We start from the raw sequence: 22,344 nt of genomic DNA, 5'->3' as shown, positions 1-22,344 counted from the left end.
TGAAAGCTCCAGTTAGGGGTTCTAGAGTCTTTCCTGGGATGCTCTCTCACCTGGCAAGAGATGGAATTTATTCCCCCTCCTCTCCAGCCAGTGAGGGGGAAAAAAGAGGCAAAATGGCATGTACCTCCTCCAGGTCATTTTATACACCTGCCTGCTGGCTCTGAGCAGCTGCAGAGTGAACAGCTGTGCTCCAGGGGCTTTGGATCTGGCCACTGCTCTAGTGAAGCTCATTTGCACCCCCTTTTCCTCCTCTCTCTTTAATTTCCCCCAAATACTGGCATCCTGAGCCTGGGGAGTAATAATATACCAATGGGCTGGATTTTTTTTTTTAATTTTTTTTTTTAAGGCAATGGAATGTACCACTGTGCAGGGGGATGTGGGAGTCTTTTAAAATATGAATTAAGTCTCTCCCCCACAACCCTTCCCTCAGATCTCTACACGTGATTGAGATTTGCTAAATCTCATTAGTGTGGAGGAGGGTGTCCTAAAAACAATGAGGTTAGCTTTGAAAACCTCTTCCTGTTAGAGCACCAGGAGACTTCGACTCTAATCTGTATAAACTCACTGTGCAGCTTCGGGCAAGTCATGTAGGCAACAGGCTCAGAAGGGATCTCTGATTCTTATTTCTTGGTGCTTCGATTTCAGTGGCCCAATCTGAATCATCTTGGATCTGATGTTCAGAGGTGCTGAGCACCCACAGTTCCCAATCACTTCATTTGGAGTTGTGTGTGCATGGCATGTCTGCAAATCAGGGCCTAGGTGTCTCAGTATATGCTTTTCTGAACCTTAATCTCTCTGCCTCCATTTCCCCATTGGGATGATGAAGTCTATTCTCCCTCAGTCCTACCCATTTTGAGGCCTGCGCTTTGTAGGTCCATTAGAAGTGCTAGTTGGTATTTACAATCTTACTCATACTCCTTTAGAAATCTTCCTCCTTCAGATGTTCACAGGTCAAACAGCCCTGTATAGATGTTTGTGTGGTGTTTATTGTTTTGTGTGTGTGTGTGTGAGAGAGAGAGAGAGAGACCAGGAAAAAGCATACTAAACCAAGAAGGCAATGGGAATAAATCTAGACTCTAGTTACTGATGTGCTGTCAAGTCATGCAGACTCACCAGATTGTAGGCTAGATGCTGTCTTTAATCTTCAAGAATGCTCCTCACTAGCTACACAGCTGGATAAATAGTTTCCTGCTTAAGGTTAAGTTGATTAACTTATTTAAGCAATTTAATATAATAAATCTTTGCAAATGCAAAATGTAAGATTTTTCTTTTTTAGGAGGCACTCTTCTCAAGTTTCTTCTAGCGTGGTACGGTCTGGTTCCTGCTCCCCTATCTCTCACACACACACAAACGCCCATGGTTTGCTCCTGTGTTTAAGTGTCCTAGTTGTTGTGGCAATTCTGTCTGTCTCTGTGACCCTGTGGATTTCCATGGCATAATTGCTGTGGTTGCTATGGTACCATGGTGTGCTCCTGGGACAGGATAGGGAGGATTGTGCCAGGGCTGACTTGGGCTTGATGGTTGAAGAAGGAACTCTTAATATCCTGATCACATACGGCACCATAGATACTGCAGATGGAAAAGCCCTGCTAGGTTCACCCCCGACCCGGTGATTTCTTGCACTGATAATGGATGGATAGCAGAGCAGAGGTCTGAGCTGGTAGCTACTGCTCTGTGCTGCTGCATGGCCAGAGATCTGGGGTTGAAGATCCCTCTGCACTCCTGCTGTGTTTAGAGGTGTTGCAGGTGAAGAAGCACTTTTCTTTGGATGGAGCTGACCTGAGTTTTCGGCTACAGCTCTCCTCCCCTCTTGCTAATGTAAATTCCCTTTGTGTATGTTTGTGTTGCTGGCTGTGGGGTGGGAAGTGAGGGAGATGGAGGAAGGGCATAGGTAGCAGTATGTTCTCAGGGGTAGCAGTCTAGTTGGCTATGCAGTTCATGGTGGGAATGCAGCTGCCTAGGTGTACCTCCTCAGTCACTGCTTCCTCCAGTTATAGTACAGGGGTCTCTCCAGACACCTCCTCCTGGAGCATACAGGGTCACTGCTACAACACAAACTTAATTTCTGGTCTTTCTATAAATATCCTGAGTAGGCAAATCTCCCAATGCAGCTTGTCAGGAGCAGGGAGGGGCTCTGTGCAGGGCATGGGTGGCATGGGTTTGCATACTATGGGCAGGCTGAGGCACATTCCAGTGTAAGGATATGTGTATTGACCAGGGGTTTAGCCAGGGCTGCAGCTCCGTGCACACTGATACTATCTGCTTCTTGACCTGAATCAACCCTTTTGGAGACTCTGTAATTGAACATGTCTTCCTGAGGACTTATTGGGGCTGGTCCTCAGGATGTTGGCCTTCTCCAAAGGGTTAAGCTGCTGGAGCTGAATGGACATTGCCCGGGCACAGCAACAATGGTGGAGGGGGTGGGCAAAGTCAATTTTGCTGAGTGGCAGGATGCCCCTGGCAGTGGAAGGGCTGCCTGGTCCAGAGAGCAAAAGCACATGTGCATGAGCAGCACCCATCTTAGGAGGCAGTGCTGTCAAGTGGCTTTGTATGGTGGTTAGAAGGCAGTTTTCCCCTCTCTTGCTTCTATTACCATGGGAGCATGGGTTCTGCCATAACTCGAAGAGGGGACACCATCCTGCCAGGACTATGCTGAAGCCTAAAATGCCTGACCCTACTATGCTCTGGAGCCTGGCCCAGTATCCATGCATCGCTGAGGTAACTGGTGAGATCAGTGGCCCATCAAGTCTGGTTGGTATACCTGCCCTCCTTTTTCCCTCTACCCAAATGGGTTCAGGCTGTGCCACTGCTACTCTAAAGGATGCAGTGTTACACTCCCAGGAGCAAAGGGGGAAGTCCTTCTGAGTCACAAGAGCCTCACTACCCCTGCTGTGAAGCTGAACTGTTCAAGGACTGAGGGTTGTTAGAGCCCCATCCTTCTGCCGCTGAAGTCAATGGCAAAACTTGTACTGGCACTGTTGAATGGGATCTGGCCTATCCCAGAGTGATTCATAACAGGGCTTAATACCCTTTGGAACCCATTGGTCTGTGAGCTGCTGCACGTGTGTGAGAGAGAGGTGGAGGAAGGAATGCTGTAGTCTGCTCATCTCACGCAACACCTGCCTCAGCCCTTGAGGGCAAACTAATCAGGGGACCAGGTTATTCCCTCTTCCCCACTGGAAACTCTGTCCTGAATACTGAGGCAGCTCTACCACATCCTCACTGCTGTTCTTTGATTAAACAGCAGCGACCCCTGTCTGCTCCCTATGGAGCAACAAATGCCAGAAACTGCAGCTCCCTCTCGCATCCCTCCTGGAATGGGCAGCTGGCTTGGCCCCGACAAACTCTTTGGTTCTTTTGGAAGTAAACTAAAAACTTAGCTGTGTTTTTTTACAACTCTGGTGTGGTTCCCACCTGTCTGACCTTGTCGACTTCTGTAACACTGGCAATAAATCATTCAAAGTGACTTTCCCATGAGTCCTGCCTCTTGCCTCTCTCTTGGGTCCTGGCTCTTTCATCTGCCTGACATAGGCAGGGCCCTCACTGCAGGACTGTCCCCAGGATCCTTAGAGCTGCAGCAGGAGAGAAGTATCTGGCTCCCCTTCTGTTACTAGCCCCTGCTAGCTGTTGCTGGGCTTGGCTGCAGTGGGTTGCACAAGTACTGAGGTACAAAGCACACAGCACTCCATGGCCACATTTAGTATTTTAATGTTTGTTAAATTTATTTTAAACACTTAAGATCAATTGTACAGGAGCTGCCTGGCTCTACTGCAGATGTGACCAGAGCCACCTGTCTCCTTGGTCACTGACACATCCATCCATGTTCAAACAAACAGACACATTCCTGCTTCATCATGGTAGATATCAGCTGTGGACAGTACAAGGTGAGTCCTCCTGCACCCCAGAGCAGGGGGGAAGGCAGAGGAGCGTGCTCATAGGTCCAGCCACCTTGTGGCTAGTCAGAGGTGTAACACAAAGGAGGCATACTCCCTGTTTTGTAGCCCTTCATGGGCTACTGAATGCTCAATTTCCTGTTGTTGTGAGAAGGGAGGGCTCCCACTTCATGCCCTCTCCACCTGTCACAGTGAGATCAACCCAGCGGGGTTACAAATACAGGGTTAGAAAACAGATGGAAAAAAAACAGAGATGATAAATTCTAGAACAATTATTCCCATCTTCCCTCTCACGTAACAGCATGGCCTCCAGTGCACTCCCTGCTAGGGCAGAGTGGCCCTCTCAGCTGCGATGTGCCCTGGGGTGTGCAGACCCCCATCTAGCCCTTTGGGAGGGGTCTGACAACTAGCACCTGGTGATGATTTCCAGGGGGCAGAAAGAGTGACTACAGGGCTCTAGGAACAGGGGGTGCACACAAGCGCTTCCTAGGAACATACCCATGGGGTGTGGTCAAACAGAGGCTCTTCTCCCGTAAGCTGCTACTCAGGCAGGGCACAGGCTCTCACCCACCCTAAACCCTGCCAAGGAGCCCAGTCCTGCCCCTTCCCTCCACACTTGCATTTGGGCCCTTGCCCACATCAGTGCAGTAGAGCAGGGCCAGTGCTAATGGGAGGCAGCCAAGCTAAGTCACCCGGGGCCTGCTGCTCCGAGGCGCTGAGCAGGTGCACACCATGCACTCAGCCTCTCGGCACAGCAGGGCCTGAGGGACTGGTTAGGCCCCCCCAGAGTCAGAAGTGGCTTTTGAAAATGGTGGTACAAGCCCCTTCCCTCCCATGGTGCTGCCTCACCACCACTGCTGTCGCTGCCAGGCCAGGTGGAGGCCTATGGGCAGGGAAAGGTTAGAACTGGAGGCCTGGCTCAATCTTTGCTTTTGCCAAGGATGGTAGCAGATGCTGCCCTGGGCTCCTGCTAATGCACAGTTCAAGCCCCTCTTGGCCTGGTTTTCAGCAAGGCCAAGTGCCCACAACTCCATGTGATGCTTAGCACCACCAAAGAAAGCCCCTTGGAGTTCCCAGCTGAGTAGGGAAGCCAGTGTTGCCCACCTTGCAGTAGAGGACCCCTGGGAAGGTGAACCCAGGCAAGTCCCAAGTGGGTGCAGGGCAGAGCACAGAGGGGTGGGGAAGGTGTGTAACCCTGCACAGATGGCACAGATAAGCTCAGAAATGGGGGAAAGCAGCAGCTGGTTCCTGTAAAGTCACCCACTTTGCATCTCTGCTCCCACTGCACCTATCTCCAGGAACAGTCAACACGCTCAGAGCGTCAGCCTCAGGCAAGTTCTTCCAGCCCCCTTCCTCAAACACTGAGCTCAGTCCCACAGGGCCACCAATAGACATCCCATTCCCAGAAAAGCAAAGGCCCCATTTTCAGAGTGGCTAAGCATCCAGGGATCCCATTGATTTCAAACTGGTGTCACAAGGTGCTCAGCCTCTCTGAAAAGCAGGCTGCCCAGAGTGTGCTGCTGAGCATAGCAGAGTAGGGGAACCACACAACAAGTGACCCCCTAGCTGAATCTGTATGTTCAATCCACAGACAACTTGGGCTCTAAAAGGATGAGCCCACTTCTGTTGCCTGAGCTGAGACCTGGAAATTGGGAGCCTGCTCTATTAGCTAAGTAGCAGGAGGAGACTCTGAAACCTCTATGTGTGGTCTAGCCACTATGAAGAGGCAAAGAGCCACTCTGGTTTACAGGGGCGAGAGAGAGCAGCAATCAATCAAAGTGAAAATCTAAAGAGGGAAGGAAAAACAGAAGTCAAAAAGAGCAGGAGAGAGAGAACGGAAAGAGAAGAACTAGCAGCATGGCCTGAGGAGCCCTAGGCAGATGGGCACCTGCCTCCTTAAAGGTGATTAGCAAAAGGGGAGGGGGCAAATTAGAGCTGTTCTGTGCTATGTTTCCAGCTGGATAAAGAAGGCTTGAAAGGGTTGGGTTGTTTTTTTAAAGGGTGGGGTTTTTTTGAACTAGAAATCCAGCTCTGGTCTAGGCTGGCAGTCCCAAGGGTGTCTGGTGATGTCATCAATTCACAGCTTCTCCAGAGAGGAAGACTTGAGCAACTGGGGGAGAAAAGGGCTTAACAGTCAGACTGCTGAAACTGCCAGAGATTTCTTTCTTTAACTTAATACCCACCCAACTCCAATGCCTTATTAACTCTTGGTTAGAAGAGTGTCTGTTAAAGTTTCCACTTCCCAACCTCTTCAACTGAGGCGCTAAGGAGAGAATAAATCCCCACAGACCTCCCAGAGCCTGAAAGTCGCGTCGCCAGGTGTTTCTTGGACAGCCTCTTTTCCGCTTGCCTTGGGGGTTCCACCGCAGTGCCTGTCTGGTGATGTTAGTTGGCTGCACCTGGAACCAGCTAGAGCGAATAGCCCAGGATAGAGGACTCTGGAGATCTGTGGTTGGCGGCCCATACCCCGATTGGGGTGACGGGCATGAGTGAGTGAGTGACCTCCCAGAAGTCCTCCAGCAAAATCAGAGATCAGCCACAACATTCCTGATGTTTCTAGTATAAACAAAAACCCAGTGCACCCTTTTTCTATATATATATGAACACTAAAGAAATAATGGCCTTCTTTATAAACTTGACTAAGCTGGAAAGGGCACAAGCTCATAAGAACAGCCATAATGGGTCATACCAATGGTCCATCTAGCCCATTATCATGTTTTCCAACAGGGGCCAGTGCCAGATGTTTCAGAGGGAATGAACAGAACAGGCAACTATTGAGTGATCCATCCCCTGTCATCCAGTCCCAGCTTCTGGCAATCAGAGGCTAGGGCCACCCAGAGCATGGGGTTATGGCCCTGATCATTTTTTAAAACCCTTTGCAGGTCACCTTTAAGGATTGGTCCCATATGGGGGTCCCAGACTCTGCTTCCTAGTTAAGGGTGCTAACTGATGAGGAGTGCATCCCTTGTGCAAATACGTTTAGAGAGTGAGACGGTAGTGACTGGGCCCTACAAATGCCTCAGACCAACAGAGCAGGGAACCATCTCCCACCAAGAACTGAGAATTCACCCTGAAAAGGAAGAGAGTCTGTTTGGTGGCAGGGAGGAGTCTGGTCCCACAAAGCCCACCTGTAACTGGGGGTACTGGAAGATTAGTAACCCCCCATCCCTATCCCCCCTCCGCCATCTCAGTTTAAATCTTTCCCTCACAACCAGCTCTGGAAGCCTTTCTTCAAAGGGCCCTGCGCAGAGTCCTCAAATGAAGGTGGTTTTCATGATGTGGGATCTTGGGAGGCAGGGTGCTGAAAAAGGGGTATCAGAGTCACGATTCATTAGCTTTCTCAGGAAAAAAGATCTCCTGGCACCTCCTGAGTGTGTCCTGGGGAGACTGGACGCTGTGGCCTACTGTCCGGGGGTCATCATAAATTTCATAATCATTCCCTCCCTGTAGGAGGAAAAGGAAATAGGGAGAAGGATAGTAATAACAACCATAACCCCCTCTCTAGCTGTAGCTTGCTTTATCTTACACAACCTCCAATGCACTGGACACTCTGTAGAAGGGTCATTCATCTGCCACTAAAATGCAGCCACCTCTGCTGCTAGAGGGGAATGTGGCAGCTCGTAACAGGCTACTAGCATTTGCTTGAAACACTCACATCACGTGGTTAGCAGGCTTTGATCCTGCTGAGAAAAGGTTCCATGGGGTTTGCTGATTCAATGAAGCAAGTGACTCATTGGTCACCCTACTGCTCCCACCTCCTTAGAGCCACATGGGGCAGACAGCAAATGTGAAAAATCGGGACGGGGGTGGGGAGTAATAGGAGCCTATGTAAGAAAAAGACCCAAAAGTTGGGACTGTCTCTATAAAATCGGGACATCTGGTCACCTTAGGGAGCGGCTCTAGGGAGAGAGAGAGGATTAGGGTCTCAGCTGAGGCACTACTGTCAACTCTATAGCGGGAATGGAGCTAATTTTTATCATCATGCTGCTGCCAACAAAGCCAAATGCAAAGCCTGAGAAATGGGGGAATATGGGTTGCTGCAGCATGTGAACTGTGCTAATGGAGTAGGTGGGAAAGGTCCTTGCTTACACTGCTGTTCTGCAGCTACAACACTGTGGAGCAGTTTAGGATAGGAAGTGAAGAATACCACATCCATCTGAATTGATGGGAGAATTTTAGAGCAATACAATGTAGTTATCCACGCTGGAGCTTGGCTAACATCCACCCCCCTTCGTTGGTGGAGATGCCCGAGTCAGCTTATTGCAGCAGGTAAGGATCATCCTGTAACTGACTCCAGAGAGTAGGCAAAGCTGTTCCTGTTTACACTGAAAAGCCTCTACGGAAGTGGGCGAGGTTTTGGTTTACATCTCATTGGTTAAATGGCACCTTCAGCAGCATAGCCTTTCCCAGACCTGTGCTGGGCCACTAGGTCAGTAATGACTCAGAAGGAAGAGAACCACCTGCTGAATCCTCAACATAATTTCTTACAGCACTCACCCCCGGAGATGCAAGTTCTGCTGGGATTGCAGCCTGCTATGGTACAGTTTCAGGCCCTCATCTGCACTAGAGAGATCCCCCTCTCCCCACTAGAGGGCAGTCTTGCTTGATACCAATTCCAAAGGGAGTCAGATGAAGTCTCTATAGCTGGAGAAAGACTCCCTGCCCTCTCCTCTGAAAGGCTGCCAGCCTAGAGGAGAGAAATGCCCCTCCGCCCCCGGTATACTCACTGGGGTTGTCTCATTCCCAAAGAAGTGGATGGTGTCGAACCGCTCGTCCTTGAGGATGTCGAGGCAGTAGCGCTTGTCCCAGCCCTCAGGGAAGACATCAAAGCTGATCATACCACCTGCCAGCAGAAGGGAGGTTGTTAGGCGAGCAGGTTGCCTTTGGAAGGGTGCGGGGTGAATTCCAGACCTCGCTACCCTGGGGCAAAGGGGAATGTCTATCCATGTGGTCCAGGCAGGCGCCAGCCCAGCCACAGTGATCGAGTCTGTAATGCATATCAGGATGACAGCAGCTGCTGTTTCTATGGCAATGGGCTGTGATGGCATCCGCAAGGCCATTGTGATTCCAGCCAAGGGCACAAGCAGGAACCAGTGAGGCTGGTGTGGGTGGGAGGAGGTCCTGCTTTGCTCCAGAGAAATCTGCCAGAGATACTGTACTAGAGTGGTCTGTCCCCTTTCAGGTGTAGTGGGATCTGGGGCTAGCCAACCCTGTTCCATGACATGGCCCCTTTAAAGAACAGCTGTTTAAGGAGGCAGCAGAGAAGCTGGAGAATAGGGGCCAGGTGTTAGTCAGGGTGTTACCTCCTGATCTAGGATAAAACCCAGCTGTTGGCTGAGATGGGTGGAAGAAGAGAGACTCTGGAGTGAGCTTGGATCCAAGCACGCAGGGGAACTTGACTCTGTGCACAGCCCATGGAAGAGCTGTGGAATCCCTTGGCCAGAGGAATGGTGCTGAGACACCAGGGTAAGAGAAGGCTTGGGGAAAAGACTCCCCAAGGGAGCCAGAACAGAGGTGGGCAAACTGCGGCCCGTGGGCCACATCCGGCCAGTGGGACCGTCCTGCCCCTCCCTCCCCGCCGAGCCACGCTGGCTGCACTCTAGGCAGCAGAGCTGTGCGCTCCTGCTGATCAGAGCGGCAGTGTGTCTGGCTCTAGCTGGTGCGGCAGCCAGACGTGCTGCTCTGCTCGGCATGGTAAGTGATAAGTGAGCCGGGGGGTTGTATAAGGGGCAGCGGGTTCTGGGGGGCAGTCAGGGAATGGGGTGGAGGTTCTCAGGGGTGGTGGTCAGAGGACAAGAGAGGTTGGATAGGTGTAGGGTCCCAGGGGGTGGTCTGGGCGGGAGGTCCCGGGAGGTGGAAGTTAGGGGACAAGGAACTGGGGCAGGGGTGAAAGTAATTTACAGGACTTGCCCCCCTCAGGACTCCAGCTGTACTGGTGTGGCCTCATCCGGAAGAGGGGTGGCCTCTCAAGATTTAAAGGCCCTGGGGAACCAGCTGTGGCTGGGAGACCCAAAGCCTTTAAATCAACCAGGGGCTCCTAGCTGCAGAGGTGGCTGGTAGCCCCCTGGGGCTCAGGGGCAAATTAAAGGGCCCAGGGCTCTGGCTGCCAGTGGGAGCCCCAAGCTTTGCAGGGCTGGGGCAGGGATTTAAAAGGCCCAGAGCTCCTGTCGCTGAGGGAAGCCTGGAGCCCTTTAAATCCTGGCCCCAGCCCGGCCGCCAGAGCAGCGGCCGGGATTCAAAGGGCTCTGGGCTGCCCGCACAGTGTACGGTCCAGTACAGCGTACTGGCTCTTGTTGGTACGCCAGACTGGACCGGCTTACTTTCACCTCTGAACTAGGGGGGGTTGGATGGGTTGGGGGGTTCTGAGAGGGGCACTCAGGGGGTGAGAAGTGGGAGGGGGAAGATAGGGGGCAGGTGCCAGGCTGTTTGGGGAGGCACAGCCTTCCCTACCTGGCCCTCCATCCAGTTTTGCAACCCCAATGTAGCCCTCAGGCCAAGTTTGCCCACCTGAGCCAGAAGCTGCAGTGGGAGTGACAGAACTCCCTGGCACCAAATTAACTGGAGGGGGAACTGGGAATCTGAAGACCTAGATGGAGGGTGAAGCTGGAAACCCCAAGAGGTAAGGGCTTGGGCCGGAAAGGGCTTGGGCCTGAAAGGGCCAAAGGAGACTATTTCCTAAAGCCTTAACTGAAACCCAGGAAGGGGAACGTTACTGCAAGTATTCTGGGCTGCGCCCAAGTTCTTGGAAGAACTAGGAGGGAACTAAGGGCTTGGCGCCTGCAGGGCCATGAGGGAGTGTGCTCTGCGACAGGCCCCTGCCACAGTACTTCCCTGGCCCCATCCCCACAGTAACCAAGTCCCTAACAACTCCCCTGCCTCACAGAAGTGTTGAGAAAAGTGCTAGCATCTCCTTTTACACAGGGGGAGCTGTGGCAAAGAGACACTGAAACAACAAGGAGTCCTGAGGCACCTTAAAGACTAAGATTTATTTGGGCATAAGCTTTGGTTTTTTACGCATGAAAGCTTATGCCCAAAAAATCTGTTAGTCTTTAAAGTACCACCGGACTCTTGTCGTTTTTGTGGATACAGACTAACACCACTACCCCCGATACTTGACAGAGACACTAAGTGATTTGCTTGAAGGTCCCACAGAAAGCCTGGGGCAGATTAGGAATTGAACCCAGGTCTCCTAAATTCAAGGCTAGAGCCCTACCCATAATCCTTCCCTTTAATACATCCATATGTATTTAGGTATGGAAAATACTGTGTCGGCATGCTCTAAGCAGAGCTGGGCAGCGAGAGGGGCTCCTGGCACTGGCAGGGCTAGAAGAGCAAATGCAGAGGGAACAATGGATGGGCACTCAAGGACAGTGAGTTCTGTCTCGTTGTTGTTCAGTGGTGTGAGCGGGGGACTTGGTGCCAGGAGCTCCTTAGGCCTTCTGCCAGCTCTGCCTCTCTTCAGCTCTGTGCATACCCCTTTCAGGAGGATTCCTGAATTTGTCTCCCCCTATTTTTGGGTACTCCAATCACTTTATGCCTTATTTTTGGCTGAGCCCCCGCAGCTCCCATTATCTTCTGTGCTCGCTTACAATCCTAGCCTACTGCTGGCAGCTTACCAAAGTCATAGGAGAAAGGACCATTGTTCTGTTCTTGTTCCATGTGCGTTTGAGGAGAACAGGACTGCAATGCCTTTGCCCTTCTCTGCTATGACAAATGGTCTGTGCCAATGCTGGCAAGGATCACGAGATGTTCTTACTGGGGCAGCAAAAGAGGATGCTGCCTAGAAATGCAGGCTCATGGAGTGCAGAGTCTCGGGGATTCTGAATTACACACAAAATGGACAATGAGGTGCCACCTGCACCACGTGCCCCCCCGCCCATCTCTCATCTCCACTCCACTCCTAGTAATGGGCTTTCCTTTTGAGGGGAGCCTTCCATTTTCAGTCATGCCTACCTTCCCTGCTGAATGGCCTTAAAGAATTCAGCCCTGTCACTCACCCAGCCTGATGGGTCTTTCCACTGAAGTGGAAGGTCAAGAGTGCTCCTCTCCTGCTGTGCTCCATGAGAATGGCTGGGAGCTGAGCACTCCTGAAAATCTGGGTGCACTCTGATAAGTGACTGCACAAAATGGCATCATGGGCTCCACATTTATAGCCTCAGCGGCTCCAGATGCAGCTTTTCCTTCTAAATGGAGTAAAGGCAGTTTTCTTAACAGTCTCCCGTGCAAACGCAACCTGGGAGTTCAGACTCAGGCTGGGCTCTTCCACTCTCCTGTACCAGTGGATTCAGTGGGATTACGTAGGTGGGACTGAAGGTAGAATTTGGCTCTGCAGTTGGAACTCAGTTAGCAATCCTGCTGCTGCTGTTTGAAATGGAACAAATTCAAGCTCTCTCCCGCATATCTGTGCTGGCTCAGTACAGCTAACAGGAGTAAAATATAGTTAAAAGTTAGTGTGTCACCAGCACATCTGAGTGATACCAGGGAAGCAAATCTACGGTTTTTGTACCATAATCACACTTTAAATAGGAAACAGGGTTTGAGATCTTTTCCCAGGGATGAACATGGGGAGTACACCTCCCAGGGATCTCCTCAGGGAGTACACGTCTGCCATTCACTCAGTCAGATGATCTACCACTTTTAAGCAGGAAACAGCTTGGCATCCTTCCCTTCCAAGATCCCTACAGAAAATTCATCACACGGGGAAACCCCCCAGTAGCTGTGATGCACTCTGCTCACCTCGAGAGAACCGTAGGCCTTTGCCAGCAAACTCCCTCTGCAGGGCTGCCACAAACTTCTCTCGGATCCTCTCTTTCTGCAGATGGGACGAACAGAAGGACAGCAGGTTTTGAATAACTGTATTCTTGAAAAGCCTTATTCCATTGACTGTCTAGATTCACCTACAGGCCTTGGAAGCCTCTCTCTCTGCATCACCAGGTTAGTTTCTCTGCTCTGATCCCAGTTTCCAGGCCAGAATTTCCTTGTTACCCTAGCAGCAAGTACAACCTCTTTCCTCTGTCTCCTGTACTGAGCACCTAGGACAACTGCTGGGGGGACTAGGGGGATATTCAGCATGGGCTGTGGGGATTCATAATGGACTCTTTCATGCTACTTTCATTGCTCCCTGTATATGATCTCTCCCCCGTACCAGACTCACATTGCTGTAGCCAGCCCACATTAGCCTTGGTCATGTCAGGATGGTCCAGGTCAGCCATTGAGCAACCCCAAACCAAAGCCCCTTCCTGCAGCCCCCCCTCAATTAGCTGATGCATTTCACCATCAATGTTACTCCCCCTGGGAGGTTCAGAGGCCCAGTTCAGGGCCCAAAGGGCCATAGTTCCCCACTTATATATCTGCCTTCATGTCCTGATGTAGTCTGACCCCTTCTGCTATTGAGTAGGGTAGAAAGAAGCCACCATAGATAGGTTGTTTCAGGCAGCATTTGCCAGGATCTCAGAGCTCTGTTTAGGAGACTGGTCCTGTTCTGGAAGGCCCACTGAGGAGACACCTACTGTGTTTGGGCTGGGGAACTGGGCTTTAGCAAAGCTTTTGATACAGTATTCTTCCCAGCAAGTTAAAGAAGTATGGATTGGATGAATGTACTATAACATGGATAGAAAGCTGGCTAGATTGTCCAGCTCAACGGGTAGTGATCAACGGCTCAGTGTCTAGTTGGCAGCCAGTATCAAGCAAAGTGCCCCAGGGGTCAGTCCTGGGGCCGGTTTTGTTCAACATATTTATTAATGAGCTGGATGATGGGATGAACTGCACCTTCAGCAAGTTCACAGATTATACTAAGCTGGGGGGAGAGGTAGATATGCTGGAGAGTAGGGATAGGGTCCAGAGTGACCTAGACAAATTGGAGAATTTGGACCAAAAGAAATCGGATCAGGTTCAACAAGGACAAATGCAGAGTCCTGCACTTAAGAAGGAAGAATCCCATGCATCGTTACAGGCAGGGGACCAACTGGCTAAGCAGCAGTTCTGCAGAAAAGGACCTGGATGAGAAGCTGGATATGAGTCAGTAGTGTGCCCTTGTTGACAAGAAGGCCAATGGCATATTGGGCTGTATTAGTAGGAGCACTGCCAGCAGATCGAGGGAAGTGATTATTCCCCTATACTTGGCACTGGTGAGGCCACACCTGGAGTAGTGTGTCCAGTTTTGGTCCCCTCACTACAGAAGGGATGTGGACAAATTGAAGAGAGTCCAGCAGAGGGCAACAAAAATGATTAGGGGCCTGGGGAACATGACTTAACAAGGAGAGGCTGAGGAAACTATAGTTATTTAGTCTGCAGAAGAGAAGAGTGAGGGGGGGATTTGATGGCAGCCTTCAACTACCTGAAGCGGGGTTCCAAAGGAGATGAAGCTCGGCTGTTCTCAGTGGTGGCAGATGACAGAACAAGAAACAATGGTCTTAAGTTTCAGTGGAGCAGGTCTAGGTTGGATATTAGGAAACACTATTTCACTAGGAGGGTGGTGAAGCTAGTTACATAGGGAGATGGTGGAATCTCCATCCTTAGAGGTTTTTAAGGCCCAGTTTGACGAAGCCCTGGCTGGGATGATTTAGTTGGGAATTGGTTCTGCTTTGAGCAGGGGATTGGACTAGATGACCCCCTGAGGTCTCTTCCAACCCTGATATTCTGTGATTCTATGAATGGGACATGATGTCAGTTGACACTGCTGCTTGGCTGTAACTGGAGATGGGCCCTGAGCTGTAAGTTCACTACCTAAGTTGGGAGCTGCTGGCTTTGCAGTTCTGGTCTAAGACCATCCCCAGCCATGACAGGGAAAAAACACCATTGAAAATGAGAGACTCTTCTCAGGATAGCTTCTCCAGCACAATATTGTACATAGAGAGTCTGCATCCCTACTTGGTAAGTGGCAGCAGATTAGGTCTGTTCTTTTATCTCATCTACATATTTCCTTTGGTTTCCCACCCATCCTTATCACAGCCTCAATCTCCAGAGCTTATACAGGCAAGCCCGCAGGCACCAACACAGTCATTGGCATGGATATAAGAGGAGACCCAAGTGCTGTGGTATTACATGGCCAGAAATGGGCAATGCCCATAACTTAATGCTCAGTCATGGAGGAGGGGAGGGTGGATCTTGCCCAGTTACCTTGTCCAGCTCGGAGAATTCTAGTCGCTCCTCCAGGGTGCAGCTTCGGCCAATGGGAGAGATGTTCAGCATTCCGTTGCGGAATTCTATGAAGGTCCCGCTGTGCATGTGTAGATGTCCAGTTTTTTGGTTTTTTTACAGTTGGAAGGGAATGAGAAAAGGAACCATTAAAATGGGAGTGGCTGTAAAAAGTGTAACATAAGGAACGTCTGTAGGGACACTAGGTAGGCTAAAAATGACAACAGGATTATTCTCATGCTTCAGGTATCAAGTGCTCATGCTCTAAGCCCAGAAATAAACAACTCGCCACTTTTTCCGTTACAGCGCAGCAAGACATACACACTGGGATATTAACCACAGCCAGGCTTAGCTGTTACAGAGTTGAGGGGAGTTGCCTCGGAATGACAGGATGTCTTTAGAGAGAAGGAAACATGTCAACCCAATCTAGTCCAGAGCTCAGGGGGAAGGAGCAGTGTCTCGGAAGCTTAGATAATGCAAGAGCAAAGCTGATCTTGTGGTTAAGGGACTGAGACTCTAGAAATATGGGTTCAATTCTTAGCTCTGCCACGGATTGTGTGTGATACTGGGCAAATCACAATCTTTGTGCTCCAGTTTCTTATCTGTAAGAAGGGGATAACAATACTTCCACTCTTCCATCCCCTGGTTTGTCTACTTAGATTATCAACTCTTTAGAACAGGGACTATCTCTTAAATTGTGCATTTGCAATGCCCTGCACAGCAGGACTCTGCTCTTGGGTAGGGCCTCTAGGTGCTATCAAAATACAGATAATGAGGCCAAGAACAAAGCCAGTGGATCTGCAATTCTAAATGGGAGCGTGATGTCTAACTGCCTGGATCTGAATGGTACAGAAACAGCAGCTGGGTAGGAGAGGATCATTACCGTTTCTTGGGCAGCTTCAGGAGGGCCATGTAGTTGAGACAGAAGTTGATCAGCTCCTGCAAAAGCTCCTCCCCCAGGTGATTCTGGATAGCCTGTGGGGGCAGGGGGAAGAAAAGGTTAGAGGTCAGGTGAAGCCAAGGTTACCATCAACTTGCCGCAAAGCACATGGGCTACAAAATCCATCCAGGATGCCCCCTATGGTGATGACTGGACAGAAGGAGTAGGGTGGCTTTGGTAGGTGCTGGGGGGATTGGAACTGGTAGACCTCTGGATGGTGGCATATGGCTGGTTCCATCTGGTGCTGATGGAACTGAAGATGGACTTGGTGGAGGAGAGAGGGAAAGAGAGACCCTGTGGCCTGATGGGAGACATAGCAAGTGAGCTAGGCCTACCTGTTTGGCGACCAGCTGCCCATTCTTGTACTGCACGGTGCCATTCTCCGCAAAGACGTAATCAAACTTGTCAATGACTGTGGGGAATGGGGGGGTGGGGAAGGGAGATGAAGACGAGAGAAAAAACATTAGCACAACCTTGTCCGCCACTTGCAGATGGAGAAGTGCAGAGTGATGGACATTGGCTGGATTCAGAGCTCTTTGAGCCTTTACTCCATGGCCGTAGGCTGAACAAACAGGCCTTGAGCCTCACAGCTCCCTGGATGTTATGCCCATTTTACACATGGGGAACAGAGGCACAGAAAGGGGAAAGTGACCTGCCCAAGGCCCTGCAGTGAGTCAGTGGCAGAGTTCAGATTAAAGCTCAGAAATGCCAGACTCCCAGCCATGCACTCATTCTCCTAGAGCAGGGGTCGGCAAGATTCTTCATTTATTCACCTAATTTAAGGTTTCGCACACCAGTCATACATTTTAATATTTTTAGAAGGTCTCTTTCTATAAGTGTATAATATATAACTAAACTATTGTTGTACGTAAAATAAATAAAAGTTTTAAAAATGTTTAAGAAACTTCATTTAAAATTAAGTTAAAATGCAGAGCCCCCCAGACTGGTGGCCAGGACCTGGGCAGTGTGAGTGTGACTGAAAATCAGCTCGCGTGCTGCCTTCGGCACATGTGCCATAGGTTGCCTACACTTGTCGTACAGCATCCTGCCTCCATCTCTTCCCATCCCCACTTCCACCCTCAGCAATGCACTTAGTGGTTATCTAACCCTAGCTTCTCCTCCAGCAATAAACAGATTGTTACTGACCCTGCAATTAACATCATGCTCCCTTGAGCCCTGAGTTGTCTCACCAGGCAGCCTCTCTTTGCTAAGGAGCTAGAAAGAGGATTTCAGAACTCTGCTGTAGATTTTATGCTATTAGAAAAGGGGAAAAAGGAAAGTGAGAGGACAGGACATCTGTCCCTTCCCCAGTCTTTCCTTCTCATCCAAGCACTCTGCCCAATCTCCCGCTACTATGCAGGACCTTCAGACCCCCAAAGCATAGAGCATGTCCAAGCATGGGAGAGCATTCATGCACATTCCCCTTCCATTTACTCGGGCTGTCAATGGGCAGTGGAGCTAATGGAGGTTACAGCTGATCAGACCTGAAGATGGTAGGACTATACTTCTCATGGAGGTGGGGAAGAGAAGAAGGTAAACTCTAAATGGGCCTCTCTCTATCCTCCCATGCTCTTTGCAGGCCCATGACAACTAAAAGCACATGCTGCAACTGCTGGAGCTGAAGACTCTACTCATGGGCTCCATAGCTCAGGCACAGAAGGCGGCACAAACATGGCTGGTTACACGAGCACCTCTGCTCTGTTACAGAGCTCTGCTCTGCTGATGTGGAAAGCTGCAGTTCTGGCTGTTGACTGAGCTGCTCCTGCTCTCAATGGCAAAATTTCTGTTGGCTCCAGTGACTTCAATGGGAGTGGGAGCAGGCCCATAGGTACAACTGCTCTACTTCCAGCAAGAGTGGCTGCCTGGGGGAGACTCTGAGCTCAGTAGCACAAGTGGCAATGGTAGCAGTGCAAGCTCTCTGTGGGTATGATTTTTATCATCTCTGTGGGTAGAATCAAACTCAGTGTTCAGGTGTCTACAGCTGCATGTAATTACCAACAGTAGACAAGGCAAACCACCTCCCTCCCTGCAAAGGAGAGAAGCCTCTCTTTCTCTCTACTCTCTGTTTCCCCCACCCCTTCCCATACTCCTCTGATCTGGGGTAGGGAGAGTGTCTCACCTTCATCCCCTTCCCCCAGCTGCTCAGCTATCTTGGAGTAGTCAGAGCCTCCCACCACGCCGATCTGGACTCTCTCACGCAGCTCCTGAAGGAACTTGTCCACTTCGGGTTCAATTTTCTAGAGGGGCAGGAGCGAGAGGGCAGGTCAGAATATAGCCAGAGTAATGGACAAGCTCTGGCCCCACTTACAGCAGGGCCTCCAACGGAAGGCCATTCCTAGCCAGTAGTGACTGGTCCTTGACAGTGTTTCTCTGCTTGGTGAGCACCACTTTAGTCCAGGGCGAGGGGTGCACTGGAATTGTGAATAGCTGCATGGACCTCAGATCTGTCCATCATCCCCTCCCCCTGCAGAAGGGCTTCCATGGCTCTGAACAAAGTGGCAAGGGATTCTTTGAAAGCCACCTGCCTTCTCTCTGCTCGCACAGCGGCTTCTGTGAGGGGGATGTGGAGCTGCTCACACATGGAGCTGCAGGCAGCATCCCATCAACCCACACTTCTCTTCTTTGCTTCTGCAGCGTTCAGCTCAGCTCTGGCAGCATGTGAGGCCTAGTCCCACGGCGATACGAATGGGTGCTGTCATCTTCCCAAGCCCAGCAGCACACAGTCATCTGGGAGGGAATGGGAACAGGAAGGGGGTACCACCAGGGCATGGAGGAAAAAATACACTGGGAGGGGTGGAAAAATGATATGGAGGAATGAAACAGCAAAGGACTGGTGGAGGGGGAAGAGACACACAAGGAAAGGAGTGTGTATGTATCCCCCCTACACCTGTGAGGAATTATTAGTAAATTGGCACCCCATTCCCTCATGTCCTGTCGTTCCATGTCTTTCCCCTCGACACAAACAGTGGTAACATACACCTTTTTCTGTATTTAAGTAAGGGAGTGGGAGGTGCCTATCCATCAATAATCCCTCAGAAGTGGGAGAGATCCTACCCAGAACATCTGGGAACTGGGCAGAGAAGTGTCCTAAGGGATGGCTACCCCTGGGGACAAACCAAACTGCATCACAGAATTCACTGTAAGGGAGCTGGAGATGAAGCCATGACAGCAGGGTCCATAACGAGTCTCATAAGAGGTGGCAGTCAGGGGCCTGCTCTTGCTCTCTTCCTCTCCCACTGAAGGGTTGCCCCATTACTGCCTAATCCCGTTAACAGAATGCCAGCTGAAGCAGCATAGGTCCCATCAAGCCTTTTCTGGCCAGACCTGCAGGGAGCAGTTACAGTTCCAAGCCATGCTGCTGCAGGAGAGGCTAGGCGTCCCACTGTGGTAGAGTTGGGCTACACGTGTCTGCCAGAAGCAGACTCTGCCACCACCCTTCTGTTTTATCTTCCCAAGATAAAGGTATTTTGCTAAGGCTGGAAGGCTGACTCCACCCAGCAACAGCACCTCTCCTCCTCCCCCTTCCTTTGGCCTGGGGACTTGTGTTCTCCTGTATCACTCTCTGACTGATAGGGTGACCTCCTACAGGATAACTAGCTTTAAAGGTCAGCATCTTTAATCACATGGCTACTTTGCCCTCTTGTGCAGCACTTTCATGTGAAGATCTCAGAGAGCATGACATGACAAACACGATTCTAGCCTCACAAGCTATTTGCAAGGTAGGGAAGTGTTACTGGTTTGTACCTATAGATCATGTCTCCACTAGAGAACTGAGCTGGTGGGATGATGCTGGTCTAGACACAAACACTTCAACATGTCCATTCAGCACTGAATCCACACCGGTGCTATTCTCAGCCACTTCCCCTGCAATGTCTTCTGGGTACCTATCCCACAGTTTCCAGCTCAGCTGCCAGCAGCAGTGGATTCTAGGAGATCTCAAAAGGTCACCAGTGGACTGTGGGCCAGTAGGGAGAGGACTATGTGGTCTGCTCTGGTGCTTTCCACACTGCTATCAAACCAATACATGCTGAAATGATTCAGGGTAAATCCAATATTGTGCCCTGCTTAAAGCAAGTCATTTCTATTGGATAAACAGTTAGAGGCCCTCATCACGGGCCCCATTATACTGGGCTTGCGCATCATGTGCGTGTACACACTAGTCTAATCCAAATGCATTTGGCTCACAGGTAAGCCATTGAGAGCACTTATGTGATGTGGGCGCAACAGGTTTTACAAGCATGTAAGGGGGCCACACAGATCTTGGCCTGGTAAGTCCCTTTAGTGTAGGCAAAGCCATAACATACAGATGGGTAAACTCAGTCCCATAGTGGACAAGGTCACAGTAAAAGAAGAGGGATGTGGAGTTAGTCTGTGTGTGTGCAAGAGGCCTTCACTCTGCAGTGGGGCTCAGAAAGGTTTATATGTGGATGCAGGGCCAGCAATTCATCCTGGAGTGGCTAAGAATGAAGGGACATGGAGCACAGGTGGGATTACACTGGAAGATGCTTCTAGGCTTTGCCAGCTAGGCCCATCAGACCTGCTCTTGTTCCTTGCAAGGCTCCAGCATCCAGACTGTGATGAGAAAGCAGGTCTCTCCCCTTTCCCTGCTTCTAATATTGAGCAGATGCTGTAAACTGGTTATTGCATAACAAACATACAGCAGGCAGCAACTGAAAGGAACTTTGACATATTAATCAGATTTTTTCTATTTCCCCAAAAGCCAAAATAACTAGGATGCAGGGAGGAGATTTAACCCCAAAAGATACATCTATGCTGCAATTAAAAACCTGTGGCTGGCTGGTGCAAACCGACTTGGGTTCAGGGGGTTTGAGATAAGGGTCTGTTTAATTGCAGTGTAGATGGTTGGCCTAGAGAAAGTGGTAGGGTCCGAAAACTCGGGCAGCCTGAATGTCTACACCATGCTTTAAGCAGCCTTTTAGCTGGAGCCCTGCGAGTCTGAGGCAGTTGGCAAGAATCAGCCCAGAGTGTTTAACTGCAGTGTAGACATACCCGGTCCCTAAGAGGCTGTTAGACCCTGTCATCTAGCCGGTTCTTGTCTCTAGGTGATGTAAAGATTTTGTCCCAGATATAACCAAAAAGGTGCCCCTGTGTGGGCTGTGGGAGGGGCAAATGTGCAGGTCACTAGGATGGTGGCCAGATCTCCTTCATCAAATATTACCAGAACAACTCTGTGTGTCCAGCCAGCTGGGCTGACACCTTGGGATGGCTGCCTATGAAAGGAGCATTATGGTTTAAGGTAAGGCTGAGACACATCAGTCTGCAGCACAATATAAGCATACTGAATTGGCAGCTTTAAGAAACCTCTGTGTTGGTGTCACTAAGCATAACCCTAAGTAACGTGGAAAAGTGGAAGGCAATAAGGATATAAAGTCTCCCTGTTTAGGCCTCAGATGAGCAAAAGTCCTTCCATGTTTGAACTCTAATCGACCTAAAAGGCTGGCTGATGATAACGGCTCTTACTCCTGGCCTTTCCCAGTTGCAACAGTTCTAATTGGTCTAAAGCAGAAATAATGAGGCTGTGCACCTTTAGCAGAAGGACAAGATAACTTGCAGAAGGAAAACTTACTAACGAGCTGCCGCGGCCAAGTTTACTTAATGCACCTACGCTTATGTAACTGCTACGGGGGGAGAAAGAAGTGTGTGAGAAAAGAATGCTGCAGCCGGACAGAAGAGGGAGGGGAAACGGGGGCTTGCTAGATCTGAGGCGTACTAAGTCTCCCAGCCCCGCTTTGAGATCTCAAATAAACTTTGCTTGCTTCTTCCCCTGGTGTGTTTATTGGCGCTAAAGCACTCCGGGCACGAATCACTGTTGTTTGCCTTGGGCACCTCCAGTGTCTGCAACAGTTTTGGCGTCCCTGGGTGGGCTATCAAGGCTAAAATCTGCCTTGCCCGGACCGCTCTTGGCGGTCGACAGACCGCGGCAACGACCGACGCCCAGTGCACACCCATGATTTCATCAGGGGCCTCGGTGGAGACGCGGTTTGGTCGACCCCGGAGGGCACAACAGTGCAACGCGCTCGAGTAGTGGAGAAGCAGCTGTGGGTGACAGTGTGGAACCGGTCCCGGGCAACGGTGAGGAACCGGCCTCTTGGATAAGGTAGGAACAGTCCAGTGGTGTGGACTTTTTGCCTGTTAGGACCTGGGGACGCCCAGTGTTACCTTAGGATATGGGGCAAGGACAGAGTACAGGCAGGGCACGGTGTACACCCTTAGAATGCATTCTAGTGAATTGGGAAGTGTTTGGATCAGATCCACTAACTAAAAGCAAACTAAAAAGTTCTGTACAGTAGACTGGCCTCATTATCAACTAGAGGACCAGAAAAAGGTGGCCACCGGAAGGATCACTTAATTCTA

General features: G+C 50.4%; 1 protein-coding gene across 1 annotated transcript; it reads right to left on the bottom strand.

Annotated features, from left to right (window-relative positions):
* Nucleotides 1-1,007: 1,007 nt before the first annotated feature.
* On the bottom strand, nt 1,008-21,287 carry PMM1 (phosphomannomutase 1). Its single transcript, XM_075067910.1, has 8 exons — nt 18,089-21,287; nt 16,305-16,381; nt 15,913-16,004; nt 15,012-15,111; nt 12,630-12,705; nt 8,621-8,736; nt 6,396-7,337; nt 1,008-6,183 (listed from the first exon to the last, which is right to left on the bottom strand). The coding sequence occupies exons 3-7, from the start codon at nt 15,939-15,941 to the stop codon at nt 7,215-7,217; spliced, it is 444 nt and encodes a 147-aa protein (XP_074924011.1). The 5' UTR covers nt 15,942-16,004; nt 16,305-16,381; nt 18,089-21,287; the 3' UTR covers nt 1,008-6,183; nt 6,396-7,214.
* Nucleotides 21,288-22,344: the final 1,057 nt, after the last annotated feature.

Source organism: Chelonoidis abingdonii, chromosome 1 (genome assembly GCF_003597395.2).
Source record: "Chelonoidis abingdonii isolate Lonesome George chromosome 1, CheloAbing_2.0, whole genome shotgun sequence".
NCBI lineage: Eukaryota > Metazoa > Chordata > Testudines > Testudinidae > Chelonoidis > Chelonoidis abingdonii.
Note: the sequence above shows the minus strand (reverse complement) of the source record. Positions and strands in the feature narration are given on the sequence as shown.

What these genes read in the sequence shown, in the direction of transcription:
- PMM1 (XM_075067910.1), bottom strand. Translation starts at nt 15,941, where the DNA reads ATGGCCCTCCTGAAGCTGCCCAAGAAACG. An exon ending in CTGAAGCTGCCCAAGAAACG is followed by an intron (nt 15,112 to 15,912) that starts GTAATGATCCTC and finishes ACACATGCACAG; the next exon opens with CGGGACCTTCATAGAATTCC. An exon ending in TTGGGAATGAGACAACCCCA is followed by an intron (nt 7,338 to 8,620) that starts GTGAGTATACCG and finishes TTCCTCCTACAG; the next exon opens with GGAGGGAATGATTATGAAAT.